At 38.8% G+C, this 21,135-nt stretch overlaps 1 protein-coding gene across 21 annotated transcripts in view; it reads right to left on the bottom strand.

The window, feature by feature from the left end:
• Positions 1-21,135, bottom strand: part of AFG2A (AFG2 AAA ATPase homolog A) — a 248,554-nt gene that overhangs the window by 166,185 nt on the left and 61,234 nt on the right. For all 21 annotated transcript variants that reach the window (XR_009757954.1, XM_061585130.1, XM_061585133.1 and 18 more), the window contains exon 13: positions 19,736-19,815. Coding sequence is in view for 20 of the 21 variants with exons in the window: in XM_061585130.1 (XP_061441114.1) it covers positions 19,736-19,815 (80 nt within the window). In the remaining variant the exon portion in view is untranslated. The remainder of the gene's footprint in view (positions 1-19,735; positions 19,816-21,135) is intronic.

Below are 21,135 nucleotides of genomic sequence, written 5' to 3' on the forward strand. Positions count from 1 at the left end.
CAGGCTACAGCAAATATTTGGTGAGTTTCCCAAAGTGTCCCCAAGGATGGCTAAATAGGATACCTTTCAGCTCGCTGTTCTTTCTCTGGCCTTTGCACACCAATCCTCCTCAGGCATATTGATCATGCAATCCAGGCCAAGCATGTTGGATTTTATGTGAGTCCCAATTTGAACATTACACCACAAGATGAATGTCCAAGGACACTGGAGACAGGGTGAAATCCCCTTAACAGCAACTCTCCAGACAGAAAACGCAGATAGCTTTTGGGCTTTGCATGCCCCCCCCCCCCGATGAGCATTCCAGTGCCGTTGCTATATAAGCCAAAAAAGATTTTTTTTAATTACAAAAACTTTGGAGCAAACATCAAGTTGCCATCCCTGAGAAAATGTACGACAAAATACACTTTGTAGAGTTGACAAAATGTGACACTCTGGCAGCAAAAATGCAACCGTGAGGAAAGCTGTGAGGACTATGTGTAAAAAAATAATAACCCATGTCTTTATTTTATTACACACACAAAAATGTTAAAAATTGTGTTGCAAGTCTGTAACAGTATTTTATTTTCATACCTCTTACAACTCCGAGGAAAAACAAATATTGGAGAGAGCTTTCCAGAGCACTTAAAAAAAACAACTACCCTGACCATTTTAACAAACTCATCCTCTAAACCTTTTCATAAATCTAGACGGGGGGAAAAAGTAGCGGCTTGCTCGATTTCTTATACAGACTGAAGATTGTCCTCGGAAATTAGATGTATTTTATGGGTACCTGAAAATGTTTTTTTTTTTAAACCTCAACTTGTTTCCAGAAAAATTATAATTCCAACAGACATCTCTCTACTAGTACTCTTAGTTTCTCTAGAGGCTTCTGAGGTAAAACATTGCTAAAATACCAAATCCCCTGCCTGCCAACACACTCCCACGCTGAAGTCACCACAATCACACAGTCTGAAGAATGTATTGAGTCTGACATTTCTGTCAGGCTTTCACAGGAGGAAAGCTGTCAGCAAGACACACCTGCCAGGTCAGTCTTTTCAGTCCAACTACCATGGTTGTAATTAACTGTCACACTGTTTTATTTCCTTCCTCTCACAAGTTCTGGTGGAATATGCCTTTGGCAGGACAAGGCTTTCCAGAGAACTTATTTTCAATAACAGCAACAATCAAGCCTGGGGATACCACTTACTATTATGGGCAATTGCAAAGACAGTACCTAAAAACCTGTTATTTTTTCTCTCTAAGAGAAACACCCACTTTTATGAATTACTATTTCCTCAGGTAAAGGTCAACAACACAACGCTAATCAACTGCATTCAACAATAACTTCCTGATCTGTGTTTAAAGATATAGCAACTCATATTTCATTACTGATAGTATGCATGTTTTATTCCACTCATATAAGATATGATTCACTAGAAAAGACAATAATGCTGGGAAAAACAGAAGGGAGTAGAAAAAGAGGAAGACCAAACAAGAGATGGATTGATTCCATAAAGGAAGCCACAGACCTGAACTTACAAAATCTGAACAGGGTGGTTCATGACAGATGCTATTGGAGGTTGCTGATTCATAGGGTCGCCATAAGTCGTAATCGATTTGAAGGCACATAACAAAATACCAAACACACATAATTTATACGAGTACCACTCCATGCAGGTAGATAAGACAGACCCATAAACTGGTCCAGAGACATAGAAGGGGCTCCTCAGAGTCATCTGTATATAAAGTTTTGAATTTCATATACATTTTGATTTTGGTGTCCTCCCTGTACAGTAATATTTCAGTTAACAAAGTACATGCATTCTTGGACATTACTTCTTTAACAGAAACTTTGGTACCAGAGGTAGGAATAATATGGAAAGAACAGGGTTAGGTTCCTACACCACAAAAAAGATGAGCAGTTCAACATATTTCAGCAAACTTTTTGTTCAAAACTAACAATACGCATGCCTGAAATGAAACAACCAGGTGAGGTAAGACTTGCATACAGACCTCTTGAAGGCTTCTTCCAAAATACACCCATTTTTCTTTTACCATGTACCATCTTGCTAAAGCAATCTAAGGCTTAGAGCACAGTTCTCCTCTCTATACATTCAAGCAGGCAGGCAAGGGGCAGCCGCCACCACCACCCAGTGCTTGGTTGGTCTCTCTGTGCCATCGTCCCTGAAGTACTGTTTACTGTGGAGATGTCTGTGCCACCTGGCAAGGAGCACCATCCCAGCTACACGTGAGAGCGCCGCCTGCAACAGCCAGTAGAGAATGAGCCACATTCTGACTATGCCAGATTGTGCGCCCCACCCGCCCCCCACACCCAAAAAAGACTTTGTTAAAAGGAGCTTCTTTCATGGAGGATTTGTTAACAGATGTATGACTGTAACATGTTGTATGTATTATTGGTTTTAGGATTATGGGTGAGGTCGGTTTTTACTGTTTTAATTGTGTTTGCATTTGCTGTTAACCCACCCTGGGACCTTCTAATGAAGGATGGATAAACAACACAACAAAGAACAACAAGAAACAAAAACCAAACTAAAGAAACCCTCAAGAAAATGTTGTAGTGTATCCTTTGCCCCTAACAATCCTGGGTCAGTGCTCCAGCCAGACTAGAACAGGAGCTTTGAGTACTGTTCAGGTCTTGTAGGGGGTGGGAGAGGTAGAAGTGTCAGAAAGGGCAGAAGAATTAACACATACTTTTTCCCCAACCCCTTAAATCCTTCCACAGTATACTACACAGCACTAAGGAATGATTTATTGCTATATAACAAGGAGAGGGAGATCTGGAGAATTTCCTTCTGTCCATCCTAAAACTTCCCAGTATATCATGGGAAAGAGTATTTTAAAATTCTTGGCATACATCACTCCAGTTCTAATGCCCACCTCTGAGATATTATAGCTGTTAAAGCTTCATGCCTCATTTTCCTTTTCGTCAGTGGACATGCTCAACATTCTGTGGCTCAACTGCTCTCAATATTCCACAGATCGTACAATTTATTTATTTATTTACTTGAGAAAATGGTGCCATTTTAATCTTTTTTAACCCTTTCTTTCAACAAACTAACTGAATATCTGGATAGTCGTCATAGCACATGAAGAAGACTCCCTTATTTTTATATGATCCTACAAATTAATAGGAGCCAGGCCTATTTTGTTATTAGAGGAAAAAAGTTGAAACTGCAATAAAAGATTACACTATGGAAAGCCATGTCCTCTTCCAGGATACTCCAATCCTCATTCATTCATTCATTCTCTCTCTCTCTCTCTCTCTCGCACACCCACACAGCCACACACAAGAGAGAGAGTTTTCTGTTATACACACAGGCAAGTCAGCCAACATTCTGTGTCCACCTTGCATACTCAGTGCTCCCAGCAATTTATTTATTTATTTATTTATTTATTTACGCTTTTAAACCGCCCTATAGCAACAAGCTCTCAGGGCGGTGTACAGCAATATATCAGGGAAGAAAAAAATTCCCCCAAGGATCTTTTTCCTAGAGACTTTTTTGTATTTATGCAAACCTTTGGGTTCCCCAAGCCTGCTGATATCCCTCTCTTGTGCATTGGTTGTGCCTTTGTAGCTACAGAAGGAGGGGCACTTGGAGAACTGAAATCACTATTACAATTATAATGAGCAGTAACAGACAATGTGATGGCGCAGCGGCGCTCACATGACCTTCCAACAGCAAGCCTCTGCTTCTTGACTAGAAGGGAGAGAAGTGAGGCAGTGGAGAAGTCAGCACTCTGCAAATGAACTGGCAGAAGCACCATATTGATTTTTGCTTGATTTCTAGTTTCTTTAGACCTTTCTCTCTTCCTACTCCTGGCACAGGCTCACCAGTATTCAAGGCAGGGAAGGGGAATATTGTTGGGCTACAACTCCTATCATCCCTGACAATAGGCCATACTGGCTAGGAGTGACAGGAATTGAATAACAGCATCTGGAGGGCCACAGATTCCCAACCCCACTGTAAACTCACAGGTTCCAGTCCAGTAGTTTGGGGGGTTTTTTTAAGTGTCTTTTCCTTTTAATTCACAAACTTATGTACTCCAAGCACACATTTTTGGGTGGGCCTGTTTCTCTTCCAAACTCAGCCACCAGAATTTGCCATTAGCCAGAATGATGATGGTTCTGAGGTAAGCAAATTAAAAGAGAGACAAAAATAAAACATACTGGGTATTTTTAAGAAACAAATCCTAGACAGGAGCGAACATATACAAGGTGAAAACGTATCTGAATATGCACTTTTTTGTCACCAGAGCAAAGCTTAACACGAATGAAGGCTTTAAATACCACTAGAAGCCTTTAAATACCAGTTCCGAAACAATTGCAGTACAATTTATGAACATAATGCATTAAATGCACATTACTTAGGAATAAAAAGGATGCAGATCAAAAGGAGTATGTAAATCATACATTCTAAAAAAATACTACTGAAATTCCAAACTTACACCTAGTAACAACAGTACACAAAACACTGTAAGACTTCCAAATAAACACTTTAATGAAAAAGCAGTTGTGCAGTTGCCCAAACAGCAATGCCATTAGGGGTGATGCAAAGTTATATTCAATTACTGTAAACTGTTGTGTATACAGATTAGAGGTATGCACTCATACATTTATTCACATGTAAGATTCAAAGAGTGTAGAGTCTATGTACTGATAACTGAGCTGTGCAAATCAAGTCCACATGCTTTCACACAAATTTGTATATGAGTAGAATCTGTGTGTGCCTGTGTTCAATGTAACATGCGAACAAGCCTTATATTGTCTGCAAAAGGCTTGAAATTTTGTACTTATGGTGCAGTGCTTGTGCATAACAAAAAGACAACTGTTTTAATATTCTATTCTGCTTGCAGCAACTGTCCTTTAAAAAGAAACTTGAGAGTACATTTCTATGTCCTTTCCCCCCCCCCGTTCATCATTTCTCCTTCTGTTCTTTCCTGAAAGTTAATCAAGCTAAAAACTGTAATCAATCATGCCTACTGTAGAATCAGCTAAAATTTATTCTGGACATACTACACACTACAATGGGGACACAAGCTAGATTCCACTTACAGCAGAACATAGTATCAATATTTAAATACAGTTCCAGGGATTGCTGGTTGGAATATTAACAAAACCTAACATATGTTACTCGTTTCATACCCAGCAAGAACACACACACACTCACTCACTCACACACACACAGAGAGAGAGAGAGAGAGAGAGAGAGAGAGAGAGAGAGAGAACACTACCAAACTACTGTTTTCACTTCTGTAAAGGCTGAATACCAGTTCACATGACCAAACTGACATGCTGAAAATGTTTGCTCAGCAGATCTGTGAAGAATTCAAAGGACTTCCTTTTTAATCATTCTTAAACTCAGTCCATTTGTCTAGGTAACAGAGCATGAGCACTCAGAACAACTAAGATCACATTATTAATTAACCTCTAGGCCCCTAAAGACAGGGCTTTCTTATCTTTGTGTGATGAAAAGAGGGAAGAATGTTGCACTAGGACCTGGTAGAAAACCTGCTTTTGGCAGCAGGAACAATTAAGACAGCCATACACAGGAAAACAAAAGTGGACTCTGCAGTGGAAGCGCAGTATGGCAAACAGCCCTCTCAGAGAAACGTAAGCACAACAGTAGATGGATGAGAAGGGATAGTCAAACAGGATAATTTCACAGGAATCTGACTTTCATTCTTTCCATTTGTTCACAGAGGGAGGGAACATCATAAGCCATATATATATATATACACACGTAATTGTGATTAACCAAACAGAGGTTTTTATTATCTTAACAAAACATTTCAGCTTCCGCCTTCATCAGCTGCCAACATACAAATGCTGTTACCAAGGTGGCAGTTATAAAGCTTTGAGGATGGAATGCTCAGAAGGGCTTCATTTGCAGAAGCTAAGTGATGCTGGTACTGTCCTCCAGGTTCAGGCCATGTGGTGCCAATGCGTCCAGAGAGTAAATCCAAAAGTTCTCCCTTTTGGTCAATGCTGCTGGCAGTGGCGGACTGGGTCTAAAAATATTGGTTGCCAGGAGACAAAGGGGGCCCACCGACAACTATAAGGCTGTCATTTAATTTTTATAAGAAATAAATAAAATTTTCAAAAAATACAGAAGTGGAAAAAAGGCACAATTAATTTTTTTGCAAAATAAATGTATATTTTTTAGTAATTACAGTGTACATATATTGTACATATTACTGGCAGTATACAGTAGATACTACATGTAAATACAGATTGTTATAATTGAATTTTTAAATTATTATTTTTTTAATTTTAAATAAATGGTGGATATTTTAAATAGTTTGCTTGTACTGAACATTTTACACATTAACAGGTAGTTCAAAAGCATATTTCATGCAGTCCACTATATTAAGAGCAATCGTTTGAATTCACTAGATGATTGTGCGAATCTGTCAATAATTGCTTCTGCATCCAATTCATCTAACAATTCCTTTTCACTGGATAGCAACATGTATGATTCCAAGTTCTCCTCAGACAGTGAATTTCTTAGCCTTGTCTTTATGATCTTTAGCTTTGAAAATATCCTCTCACATTGGACTTGAGTAACTTAGTGTGCAGATGACTTTATAAAGTTCATAAAGGTTATCATATGCCTTGTCATGAAGTCTGTTGGATGCCAGAATTTTTAGTACACACGATGGGCAAGTGCTACAAATTTTACACTTGTTGCAACTGGAATCCATATTCTCACCATCATTAAGCAATAGCTTTAATACATCAAAGTTCGAAGCAAAAGAAAACAATTCCAATATTACTTGATCTTTGCTGATTTGTGGAGACAGCTTAATATTACCTTCCAATGCTTCGTCTTCAAGGCCCTTCTCTGCAATAGTTTTAAACTTTGCTGGGTCCAAGCAGGATAAATATTTATACAACTGTTTGTGTTGTACAAAGCGTGAATCTAGTGACTGAACAATGCGGTCCATTATTAGGTTAAACACATTTACTCGAAAATCAGCTAGAGAATCTGAAGAATTTCCTTCATCATCTATAAGCTCATCTGCCATTCGTTTCTTCTTCCTCTGCCTCTTAACTGGCAATGCTGTTTCCAAAGAGGCAATTTCCAATGTTTGATTTTCATCCATATTCAACTGTGAAATCTTGTCATTACATTTATTTACAAATTCCAATGCCTTGCTGTGAATGTTATCAAATGTTCTTGTCTGTTCCTTCAACTTTGTTGTAGCTGAATCTACTAAACTCCATGCAGTAAACATATCTAAACCACTTGTCTGTAAATAACTTGATAACGGGGCTGTAGTTTCAAATATATACAAGTAAGTAAATGCTGTCGATATTGTTTCAAACTTTAGAAGACTTTGAAGTAAAACATTTGCTTCTTGTTTTGTTTTTGCATCAGACTTGTCTGAATCTTGTATCGTTGATAAGCATGTCAATAGATTTACAAAAGTACTGACAGCGGCATCATCAAAACGTCCAAATATAGTTGTTGCTGCATTGGATTTTCCTGACCATCTTGTCTCACCAATTAGCTTTAATCGTTTCATTTTTTCTTGTCCTAGATGTTTTGCAATAACTTCTATCCATACAACCCTTCTCTTGTATGATGTTTTCACACTAAATTCTGGAGCAAATTGAAAAAAGAAACTGCATGCACGCAACATTTTGTTGTTTCAGTTATCACCAAATTCAAGACATGGGCATAGCACCATATATGAACATGTTGATCAGCCACATCAGTAATTTTACTTTGTAAACCATTATACTGGCCATGGTAGCTTGCAGCTCCATCTGTACTATCAGATAAACATTTTTTGGGATCAATTTTAAGATGCTGTAATGTTTCAGTCAATAGATCAAAAAGTTCCTGTCCTGTACCATCATTACTTGGCACAACTGAAAATAGTCGCTCACAGATAACACCTTTAAGCACATACCAAATAATAATGCTAAACTGATTGATGGATGAATTATCTTGTGTTGAATCAACTTGAATAGAATAATATTTTGCTTGAGAAACTTCATGACTAATTCTTTCTTGTATCATATTCTTCATAATTTGGATTAACATGTTAATAGTTGTTTTACTCAGGTATGTAACAAGTCCACCACGGCCTTTACTTTGAGCCTTTCCTTGTTGTTCTAATCGTTTGATTCTTTGTGTAGACTTGTTTTGTACTGCAGAAACGTGAGCTGCCATAATGGGGTCATATTTTGCCATCAACTGCACTGTAGCTAAAAAATTGCCATGATTCAGAACCTCATTATCCAGAGTGTAGGCCGATTCATTTCTGTGACCTCGAAAAGGAAGTGCTTGCTTGCCTAACATCTTTATGATGTCTATAATCCTCATGACAATACTCCTCTGCTTCAACACTTCTTCTTTCTTTTTAATTAGTGAAGATGCAAAACAATTATATAAGGTGCCATCATTAACCACACTGATAAATTGCTGAACATTTCTGACATGTGTTGTTGTCGATTCATGTAAAGCCAAGCTCTGGCTAATACGCCTGTAGTCACTAAAGCCACGTACAAAGGGTGATGGATTACATGTGTTGGGAGACTCAAAGGCCATTGTGTTGCTGTATTCTGCATTTTGTTTGTAAACTGTTGTAGCGTATTGTAGAAAATGTCTACAGTACGGTAGCGAGGTCCATTATGTATTTCAACTAGAAATACATAATGGAACTCGCAAGAACACATCAATGGAAATATGTTTTATAGATGCATCTATTATTAACAACAATTTTAACAATCACAGTAATTTTAACTGTAGAGTAAATAAAAGGAATTATTTATTGAACTTGCATTATGCGTATATATTATTATTTGAGACTGCAGCTTAAATATATTTACTACCTAGTATTTTTATACTAATTTTATACAATGAAAGAAAATACATTATATTTAAATTAAAGGGCATAGGGCCACAGTTTATAAAAAATATTAATTAAATACATACCTTTTATAAAACACATAAAACACAGCAAGCACGAGGTGAAGAGCTGACGAAGCACACTCAAACTGAGGCCAACGCAATGAAAAATATTTGCTGTCTTTGCAATGTATGCAATAGCTCGATACAAAGTTGACTCCGGCTGCACGTCACGATCCCAGGCTGGGATTCCCAGCTAAGCTTCATTGCGCAGTCACAATAGTAAAGATCTGAGCCTATATAACGTATGCATCTGCCTCACATAACCCGAATCAGAATTATTTTTTCAGAGTTATTTATTATATTCTTAAATATAAAGTATCCTCGAAAAATGATTTTATTAAAAAAAATATATTAAAATAGTAATACAACGTAAATTTTAGTTGCATACAGTAATAATATTGGAACTTCTATTATATTTTCAAGCTACTAAAAGGTCATTAACATTTTTAACATATTGTCTAATGTTTAAGGGGGCCCACTTCATCAGGGGCCCACAGGGCCCACTTGCCATCGGGCAAGCTGACACCCTGGCCAGTCCGCCACTGGCTGCTGGATCTGCTGGCATCTCTATCACTGTAATGGAAAAGTCCAACAGGCTGTGACCCTCGATGTTAAAATGCTTTGCAACTGGTTGCTCCACTTTTTTGGTCAAAATTGCTGACTTGTGGTTCCTGAAGCGTGTGCGTAGGTCAGTTGTGGTCTTTCCTACGTATTGGATATGACATCCTGGTCTTTTGCACTCAATGATGTAAACTATATTGCAGGACCTGCAGGTGATGTTCTGTTTGATGTAATATGTCCTGCCTGTCCTAGTGCTTGTAAAAGTGGCTGTCTCCCTGAGGTACACACAGGTGATACAGCGTTCGGAGTGACAAGGATGAAACCCTGGATTGGTGATAGGTGGCTTAAGCACAGCTCTCACCAACAGTCTGCGCAAATTAGGAGGTTGGTGAAATGCTATAACAGGAGGCCTGCTGATGGCTCTGGTAAGATGTTCAGAGTTTGCCAGCAATGGGTAGCTCTCCTTGATTGCTCAGTGATAGTTAGGAGATGCTGGATGGAAATCTAACACAAATGGAATCCGTTGCTCACTGCTCTTTGACACCTCAGTATGATTGGAGGAGGTTTTCTCTGGACAGAATGGAGGCTCGGTGGATGTTGCAATTCATAATATGTGGAGAATATCCTCTTCGAAGAAGGTGTTCTTTAAGTTCACTGATCCTTCTCTGGTATTTATCTTCAGTGTTGCAAATAAGTTTGATTCTCAGAGCTAAGCTATACACAATGTTCTTCTTTATATGCCTAGGATGGCAGGATTTCCAGTTTAAATAGGTGTGGGCATCAGTGGGTTTGCTGTAGAGATCAGTGGCTATTTTGTTGTTTTCAATGGTAAGAAGGACATCCAGAAAAGGAATGTGCGGATTGTCATTTGTACTATTAAATGTAAATTTAATAGAGGGATGGATAGAGTTGATGTAATTTTTAAATTGTTCCAAAGTCTCTTTACCATTCGTCCAGACCATAAAGATGTTGTTAATGTATCGCCACCATATAAGTGGTTTGTTGATGGCCTTTTTGAGGATCTCCTGTTCTAGTTTACCCATAAAGAGATTTGCATATGATGGAGCCATGCGAGTCCCCATAGCTGTGCCTTGTAGTTGCAGGTAGCATTCTCCATTGAATGTAAAGTTGTTACAAGTCAGGACTAGCGTAGCTAAAGTTGTGAGAACCTCTGTTGGAGGATTGTTCATATCTCTAGTGTTAAGGAACTCACTTAAAGCCTGAATCCCATCATTATGTGGTATATTGGTGTAAAGAGATGTGACATCTAAAGTAGCTAGTATAGTATTGTTGTGGAATTGATACTGCTTGTTTAAAGACTCGATTTTAAGCAAGAAGTCCTTGGTGTCTTTGATATACGATGAGAGGTTTTGCACCAAGTTTTGTAAATTTAAGTCAATGTACAGAGAAATCCTTTCAGTAGCTGTGTTGTTACCTGAGACAATTGGGCGACCAGGATTGTTGGCTTTGTGGATTTTAGGCAGCATGTAAAACCTTCCAGGGGTGGGATTTGGATTAACAAGGAGATCAGCACACAATACATATCAATATCAATCACACATACATACAGCGATACATACGCACAGTTTTACTACTGTGTTTTGCAACTGAATTACATTTTCTAATTCTTGCCCATAAAAACACTGTTTTGCATCTCCATAAACAAACACTATTGTTTAATTTATTATTGGTAATACCGTGTAAATGTTGCAGTGAAAGGAAAAGGGAGAAACTTCACAGTTAAGAGCTGTGTGAGATACACAGAAGAGAGAAAAGTAGTAGGAAGACTTTTGACACATAACATGATAAAAAGGAACAGCTGGTAAGTGCTCTTAAAAAACCTTATCCTTTTATTTTGGAGACATCACTAATATCTTAAATTACTGTACTATGGGCAAGATATCCTGTTCTTATGCCAGGTTGCCTCATCCTCCCTTATACATCATGGTGAAAGAAAGCAGGTATGGGAACATTGGTAAGAGGAAGATGGAATCTAAGACAAACAAGCTATAGACGATTTTGATAAAATGTACTTCCCAGAACTAAGATTATCCATAAAGTTTCCACTGTGGCTACATTAGGATGAATCATCTACCATGGCAGAATTTATCATGAGACAGAACAGAAATAGTGGCACTAAATAAAAGTTGCATTAAATACACTATGCAAGCAGATGCTATTAGGTGACTGAAAACAGAATCTAAAGGGCAAATTTACAGGAGAAATGCAGCAATTGCTACTGAAAATTGGAAAACAGAAGGAAGCTTTGTAAGACTTCAGTTGGTCCATGGCAAGCTCCTGCTGATAGCCTTCCAACCTAGCATCATCCAATGCCACCACCAATCCCTCACTTCACTCAACAAAACAAGTGTGTTTTCCTAGTGAATGTCAGCAGCTGTGTGATGCTTCCCATGTTTTCAAATGGCAGCCTAGCCAGGAATTGGCTCTAACCTACAGCCACCATCCCCCATGGTAATTACCCAAAATGTAATCTCCAACCCAACTGGATCACCCATTGCAATCTGGGTAATCTAGCATAGCAGGTGGCCATCACCACAGATTGTAGCTGAGTGCCAACTTGGCTCCCAATAAAACAGCTGCGATAACCCGCCAAGGAAACACATCTTTGGGGGTAGAGGGGAAATAAGGTTAGTAAGAGGCGGCAGCAGTAAGCAGGAACAGTATCACATCATGAATGGCTGGCATGAGCTATTGTCCCAATGGGTTGGCAGAGTCAGGATTGCAATGGGCCCTTCTGAGCCTCCAGGGCTCTAAAAAGTAGCTGACCTCACACTGAAGGGCTGTTACCCAGTTCATGGGACAACTAGAAGTGGAACACATACTACAGATAAAATCCAGTTTGGTGTATGAAGAAGAATTTGAAGCCTGGTTGACTCAAGCTAGTCAGATGAAGCACTAATAGATGTATAACAAGCAAGGATGGGAAGAAACAGCAGAGAGCATGGAAGGATTTATCAGTGATGCAATCAATGCTAGTAATCCTGAAAACACTGCAGCTGGACTACCCAGAGTATATATTTGGGAGCATTAGAAGTGGAGATGTTCTACTGTGATTGCAGGCTACCTGTCAGGAAGCAGAACTTCTGCAAAGAGTTTACATCACAAGAATAGAGCTGAAGGGAGTAAGTGAGACTTGGCTAAGAGCAGGGCAAGTGCTCACAGGTGCCAAACCTGCTGGACTAATATTGCTATAGATTGAACCTGAAGACAGGAAACACAATCCCTCAAGTTTTCTGTAACTTTGTTGAGGGAAATATAAAAGAGAAATTTAGGAGTCAAATAACACTCCCCCAGAAGAGACTATGGTGACTGCATGTTCCCTTAGAGATACAGAAATCCACATGTTTCTGAAAAATGTTAGGATGAGGAAAAGCATTACAAGAGAAAGCAGCAGTTCTAACAATAACAGCCTCCTGTTTGTAGTCTGTGCAGATGATGAAAGGCAGCAGTCCTCAGTTCACTTAAGTGTAAGAAACGGAAACACAAGCACACAAGAGTTAGGGAGTCCACTGATGTCGGAACAGTGATCCTCTGCTCCAGTGGTGTTTTTGTTATTGATATGGTGACAATGGTCAAAAATTAACTAAATGGTCAAAATTGTGCCATGTTTAATACAAAGTAAGTACCCACAATTTTTATACATCAGCTAACCAGAGTCGGGAAGAAAGATATTCTCCCGAACATGAGAGAGCTGGGCACTGAATATAAAATGACAACCCTTGCAGTGCATAACCGCCATCATTCTAGCACAAGTCCTTCTCTTCTTCCATCTTGTTTCCTATTTTAACTACAACATGATGGGCAAATATAAAGTCCATGATTAAAAGCTTTGGAATCAAGACATTGCCTCCCCTCTTAGACACAAACTCCGCTCTCCCCTATTGCTCTTAGACGTGGTTCACTGTTATGACTGCACTGACCATATTCAAGGATGCTAACCACAGTGTACTTGCAACCTAGAAATGTGTAGCCATTTTCAAAAGATGAGGTAGTTTGCCATTGTCCATGAGGTTTAAGGTTACTGGAGACTCAGTGAAATAGCACTAGGATATAAGTTTTAGTTGTCATACAGGGCTGAAGTAGAAGTTACTTTCTAAGAAGTCATTTTCTCTCAAGTTAAAACATTTCAGGTGAAGGAAGACTATATAATTACATCATTCCTAGGTATACAGCAAAAGATTCACTGTAGCAGTAACAAGGTTTGAATTTAAGTTCCTAAATTCATACTTATTCTATATTGATTTCTGGTGCTGATTACTAACAGCTGAACCTATAGGTTTGTCTATAGATCTCGCAGGACCGGACTATAAGATAAATGTCCATATGCATTTAAAGTATAATCAAATGTTGTTCCATAAATGGCTACATTTTTGAGAGCACAGTGGTTACCTTCATTTCACCAGCTTTCCCCCCTTGGCCTCAAAAAGCAAACTAGGTGCCTCATATAGTTCTCATAGTTCAATAATGGACAGCAAAGGACTGACTTTTCAAAAAGGAATTTAACAGTAGTGTTCTCTTCAACCCACAATTTTTCATGCCTGAAACTGCTTATAAAAAAAACAAAAAGGAACAAACATGTCCATTGCCTAAAACTCCCCACAATTCTACATATATAAACAACATCCTATTTCCAAAGCACGTAGCTATCCCAAGTTCAGCAAACAGACTGTCTGGACAGCATTTACTCAGAACCATGTTCATTCATCACCTTCAAGTTTAATTACCAAGCCACTTCCTCTTGGCATTCTCTACCGGTCAGTGGAATTAGGTTTTACATGGTCAGGATACCAAGGAATTACAAGTACCCATAATTCTCTGCAGCTGCACAATTTGTTAAGAATTTGAAGCTTTGAAAAGGAAAGGATTGTTTAAGAACAAACATTCCTTCTTGCATACAGTTATATCTGGAACATTCATGTGGACATGACCTCAATGCAGACTTCTTTTCTGCAATAATGCCAAGAAAATACAGCTAACTAAAAGAAACCCAGTATTATTCAGAACCACAGAGAGAAATAGGAAAGGCATCAATTTCTTCAGCAGTACATATTGTTCCTTATTGAATATTTGGACTGTGGATTGGCCAGTTTCATTTAATATATGCCAAATTCACCACTACTTTTAGGAGATTTATTAAATACTGTAACAAAATGATAGTCAGCAGGAACAACCACAATGCCTCAAAACAAATCCTCTCATTTTATTCTTTCAGTTCCACTTTGGAAATCAGTGACACTGCCTTCTCCATCCTTTTTTTATTATTAACATTTGCAAATAATGCATTATTCTCATTTATTCTCTAGTCCTTCCACTGCCTTAACAATTTCTTAGTCAAGGCTTTAGAAGATACAACCAATTCCTAGAGGAATCTTTTTTTGTGTGCTGTAAATGGATGGTATCCAATTAAGTGACACTCAGAGTACATGCCATGAAATCCACAGACTTAAAGTTACATCATGACTAACAAGTGCATTTCTTTCAATGGGTCTATTCTGAGTATCACTTAGTCCGATACCATCCACTGTGTTTTGCTTGGACAATGAGGTAAAGTGCAGTTTGCCTCCCTTAATTCCCTTACAATAGTAACTCCTCTCACAACTCGGTCAAGGTCTTTTTGGGCAATTGATTTGCCAAAGGAGGGCAGTAAATACTACCAATTAAGTTGCTCTATAGTTACACGGACAAAGCTAAAAACCTTTTTTCCCCTTTGAAAAGCTCATGCAGAAGGCAAACTAAGAGTTAAACTGTATACCCTACAGACAGTGGGCCAATGCTGATGGAGAGCATCCCAAGGGGGAGAACCTTTTGGTTTCTCTCCTTCTGGGGGCCATTAGGGGGCAGAGCCTATCAGATAGGTGGTAGAAGGACAATGCGTAAGAGACAGGGAAGTGGAGATTGCCCAGGATTAGACAGAAAGAGGAAAGGACAGCTCCCTTGTGATAGCTGGGAAGGTCTTCTATTTTTTTTTGGGGGGGGGAGAGAGATTAAGAGCTAGTTTTGTACAAAGTGCATATGCTTGTCTTGTAAACTGTTTCTGTACTTGTGGTATGCTGCTGCTCATGCCACCCAGTCATCTTATTTTTCATAATGCTGCTGCTGTTAAATATGTATTATGCTATATAGTTCACCTGATATGACTAGACAATAACATGTTATGAGACTCTTGTCATCCATGCACTGGTAACCACCTTGCTGGATTGTGCTCTATGTGGGGCTCCCCTTGAGGTTGGTCTAGAAGTGGCAGCTGGTGCAAAAGGCAGCTGCTCAGCTGCTCAGTCGGACAGAATATCACCAACCCCACTGCTGAGAGAATTGCACTGGCTGCTAATCAGATACTGAGTGAAGTTCAAGGTGTATAAAGCCCTATACACCTTGAGATCAGGATAGCTGAAAGATTGTCTCACCTCTTATGTGCTTAATCAGTCACTGCACTGTGCTGGTGAGGGCCTCCTGTAAATACTATATTATCAGGAGGTTCATTCCGCACAATATAGGAATCAGGCCTTTAGTGTTGTGGCACTTACGCTTTGGAATTTCCTCCCCTTAAATATTAGTCATGCACTGTCTTTGTTGTCTTTCTGGCCTCTACCTCCTCTGCCAACAAGCTTTTTAAGTAGAGACCTTTACCCCAGTCTGCATCTGTACTGGAATTGTTTTTAAGATGTTTTTATTGTTTTGTCACTTGTTGTTTGCTCCCCAGGACTTTTGGGAGGAAGGGCGGAATGTAAATTTAATAAATAAATAAATAATACTTCGCAGGGGTTGTTGACTTTGTGGGTGGATTGACAATGTGAATAATTTGACACTGCTGTTTACTATTTATTGTTCATTATATACTGTGTAGTATTATGTATTGCTTATTATAAATTATATTTATGTAACTTAATTTTTTGTATCATATGGATATTGTGTTATGTAATTACATTATGCAGTTTATGTTACAATGTTGTAAACCATTCTGTGGCCTTTTGACAAAGGATGGTATATAAATTACTTAAATAAATACAGCAAGTGAGCCCTACAGGGATGCATGGGGATTCCTTGTGGTCAGGCAAAGCTCCTCTACAGAAGTGCAAATAAATGCCAAGTTAGTAGCTGCATTATGCTGCATGCATCATTTTTTTCTGCCTCAATTATACATGAAATATATGTAGCTGCTTCCTGATTTACATTTTCAGATTTTGTATATGAGGGGACGCAGCTGATACAGGAATTTTACTCTGCACCACAAAAGTTAGCCGCCTGCAGTATCTTTCATTCCAGATACTTTTATACAAATGCTGCTAAATAATAGGGTAAATTATAACCAGAAGCGGTATCTATAGCATAGAGCATTTAATAACGCCATGTTCTGCAGAGAAAAAACACTAGGGGACTAGGGAGACAATATCAACAGGTGTTTCCTTGAAAACCTTAGTCTGGTTATAGAAGAGGAAATGGATCTCTGGAGGCTGCAAATCATTAACATCCCTAATGCATTTGCAAATTCCTACTGTGGAAAATCAGCCTGTAAAAACAGGTAATTTCCAATAAGTGCCTTCTCCGGTTTCCTACACTGTTTAATTTCAGATGAATTTTATGAGAACTACGTTACATATTTTATCTCCCATATGTTTAACATTTGACAATAAAATATTTGTATCCTGCTCTTGTCTTTTCTAGGCTCCAAAAAGAAGATGTCTTCAATGGAACGTGACTACACAAGGTAGTCCCTATCTCCTAGCAGGCCAAGACTACATTTTACTCCTTTGCCAGCAATCACCAGATAAGATGATGGGTTGGGAAGTGCACCTAAGTAGAATGAAAATGTTCTAAAGACTCCAATAAACACCCAGGCCAAAATTGGTATTTTTCTCCCCCCTACCCCCAATAGCAGACTTTTAATCCTACTGCGTAGCATTTGGCATGTTTGTTCCTGTTTGAAGCTTCTGCACTAATTAGTTTAGACATTTGTAATAGTGCCCTGGAGAATGGTTAGAAGTTTTTATAAGTATCATAGAAAAGCAGAGGAAACTAATATACTATAGCAACATATAACCAAACACCAGTCAGATTGCATTAAAAGGCAGAAATTATAGCAATTGGCTACTGTTCTGTTTCAAGTTTGACAATTTAGCTCTAAATTTTGCTACTGCTAACAGTAGAGATTAGAGCTCTTAGTAACCGTACATCCTTGCCGCACAAGCAAAATATAGCTTGAGAGGTACAAAACATGAAGATCTAATTATTGGATGATTTCCAACTTTAATAATATTTTGAGTACATTGAAGTCAATGGACTTAGATAACTTAAGTCCACTGATTTCAGTGGGTTTACTCAGTGTATGACCTAGATGGATATCACATCAATATCATAATTAAATTGCTCCAGTGCAGACATTTCACTCTCATTACTTTAAAGCAGGGATATCCAGTATAGTACCTTCCATACATTATAGACTCCAATTCCCATCATCCCAACCAGCACAACTGAAGGTTGTAGTACACAACATCTGCAGAGCGCCATTTTGGCTAACCCCTGCTTTTAAATAAATAAAAAGTATATTCTATCACTTCCTTATCGTGGTTGGCAACCTTCCCCCACATCTCACATTCATTTGGGAGGAAATCTATAGGGACTCCTATCAGCTGTGGATGCAGCTGGTGCCCAAAGTAGGCAGGATCCAGAGCTGCTTTCCCCACACACACAACCATTCATTCAATTTAATTCTCTTCCACCCATTTCTTTTACTCTCCCTCTGAATACCAATTAGACTTGGTTTCCACTGGCACCAATGCAAGCTTCTCTAAAGTTATTTAGAGGGGGGATTTGCAGCATGTAGGGATGGGAGACTTAACCCTTCCCTCCCCAACTGTACGCCACAGAAAATCACACACACACACACACACACACACACACACAGCAGTCACAGAAGCTGCTTAAGCCTAATTGTTTAGAGTGAGGAGAGGGGCAGGCTTCAGGCCAGATCTCACAGCCTAACAGCTCCTCAACCTAAGGCACAAAACAAAAACAACACTGGAAATCTGTGATGAGATCTCCCCAATTTTCCCCCCTTTAAATGCAAGAAGAAGTTACCTAATTTGACTCATGTTACTGAGGTGATCTGCCTTGGTATCATCCTGAGCATACCTCCTACGTTCTTAACTCCTTGAGTCCGCTCTACAGATGACTGTGAAAAGCGCAGTCTTTTGCAAGCACGACAAAGGAAGCACAACATGATGTACATTAACTACCCTCCCTAACGGAGTTAGATTTTATCTCGTTATCATGAGAAGCAAGTACTCAGGATAGGTGCAAATCTTCTCCCCTTTTGTCATTTTTCAGCACCTTTAGTTAAGAATCTAAAGGGGAAATGGATTCTTGCAGTCTCCCCTTTTTTCTATTTTCACCATTTGGGGAGGGTTCAATGAGAACCTGGGTTTCTTGCTTGGGAACCACACTATATAGGACTCAGGACGATATAAGAAGGCTGCCCTTCAGCAATGAGATATCTCCTGTTGTTGAGAAACCAAAGAGGGAATGACCGCCTGACCATGAATCCCAGGAAGCCCGATCCTACTCCTTGTCTCTCACACTGAAACATGTAATTATTAGCACTTCACCTTCTCTCTTTTTATTCCATTTTCTTTCAACTCTCTCTGTTCTATTGCTATTTCCTCTTCTAATTAAAGTGCAAAACACCATCCCCATGGCCTGCTGTGAGAAGTCACACTCCCATAGCCAACACGTGTATACTTGCATGCCTGCATGCAACATGTGATCAAGGACGTGTGTGGTAACAATGGAGCAATAGTACAGCAGGAAGGGTGTAACCTTCCTCTGCGCTGTTTTGCCTAATTAAATTTCTACCTCAGCTGTGATTAGGCCTATAGAGAACAGGCAGGGAAGACATGACAATACCCCAGTGGATTTAACAGTAATTTCAAGGAGAAATGTCAAACAGCACCAGGGGTGGGGGAGGGGGACACACGTTTTAAAATGATTACTGGAAGGAGCAAAGTAACTTGTTTAAATTACTGTCAGGTCTTGCAGAACACATGTTCCTAGAAAATAAACCAAACCATTTTGATATAAATTTGCAAAGCAAATAGATAAAAAAGCCAACTTCTTATTCATGTGGATAAGTAGTAGTAAAAGTAGTGAAAGATCTGGAACCCTGAACCTCAAATCTAATGCAAATATTTTATAGAGAAACATGAATTAACTCAAGTTTTGCACAGAATTTGTCTTACCTTCCCCGTTCTACTGCCAGGGCATCTATTTCATCAAAGAACAATATGGAAGGTGAAACAGCTCTGGCTTTCCTAAAGATCTGACAAAACCAAGACAAAAAATAATCAGGTTATTGAAAAAGGTTTCATAATCACAAAGTTAGTAACCCTGTTCTGCCTCTAATAGCCAGGACTGGTTGCACTGTCACATTAAAACCATAATGACACAACCTTGGGTTGTCTGAAATCTCCAGCTGATGGACTGCCCCCCTTCTGTAAAATGAGGAATTAGCCATTTCAAATAGTATTGCCAACTTCATTCCAATTATCCTCCAAACAGCAGCAAATGGATTTTCATGCGAACATCAGTACATATCCTAGGGAGCTCTGGAGATTACTATTTTAAATGTTTTTTTGCTTTTTAATACTAGCAGTTGGCAAAATCCTTTAATAATCACCAGAGGAAATTTTCTACTTTCATTCTGGTAAAAGGAAAACAGCTATCAGCTGCTACAAAATTACCTGGATGATTCCTATCATTTTAAATTATCAGGCAAAATGCTGAGCTATTAAAATATTCCTGCATTCCATGAACACAACTAATTGAACAAATCAGTACAAAATACTGAACTCTATTCTACCAAACCACCACATTAGAACCATCAGAATAAATGAATTCTTAGTAAGTGAATTAAGAAATGTAAGCTAAGTCAGTGGATCACAAACTGATATGTTAATTCTCCCACAAGAGTGAGCATATCTATGACTGCTTACAAAATATCTTTGCTGCCAAGGAATAATTTTGACTCTATAGTCTGCAGGTATCAGTTTGCATGAAACACAGGCTGGATAACCAATGTATATATACACTACAAAATATATTGTATATATGATTATAAGTACATAAATGTACTAAAATATATATAAATGGAGCAGCATTATCAGGCCAGCAATCACAACAGCAGTTTTTCCAATCAGCTTGATTTATAAGAATCACTGTGGTCATTGCTGGAGGCTGCTGTTATTTTCTGCCTGCTTTCGCCATGCATGTGTCCCCAGGGATAGCTTGGACTGCCCATATATAGAAGCAAAAACCCTGCAGGAATCTTGCACAATCATAAATTGTTGTATGACATTCCACAAAATTATGTCTTCCAAGTCTATGATTTCCACCTCTGAAATGACATTGTTGCTGTAATGAAGAATGAAAAAATACTTTTCAAAACTACAATTTCAAACCTGACCCACAGTTAACACAAAGTTTAGTTTAACTGAAATAAATACTTTACCTGTGTACAATCACAATACTAACGCATTTGGACAAAGTGTTGAACACTAGTGATGGGCAAGCTTCCCCAGGCTCAATTTGAGATGGGCTTGTCTGAGTTAATTTGAGCTCAATTCTATTTGTGTGTTGCCCA

Source organism: Rhineura floridana, chromosome 9 (assembly GCF_030035675.1).
Source record: "Rhineura floridana isolate rRhiFlo1 chromosome 9, rRhiFlo1.hap2, whole genome shotgun sequence".
Taxonomy (NCBI): domain Eukaryota; kingdom Metazoa; phylum Chordata; class Lepidosauria; order Squamata; family Rhineuridae; genus Rhineura; species Rhineura floridana.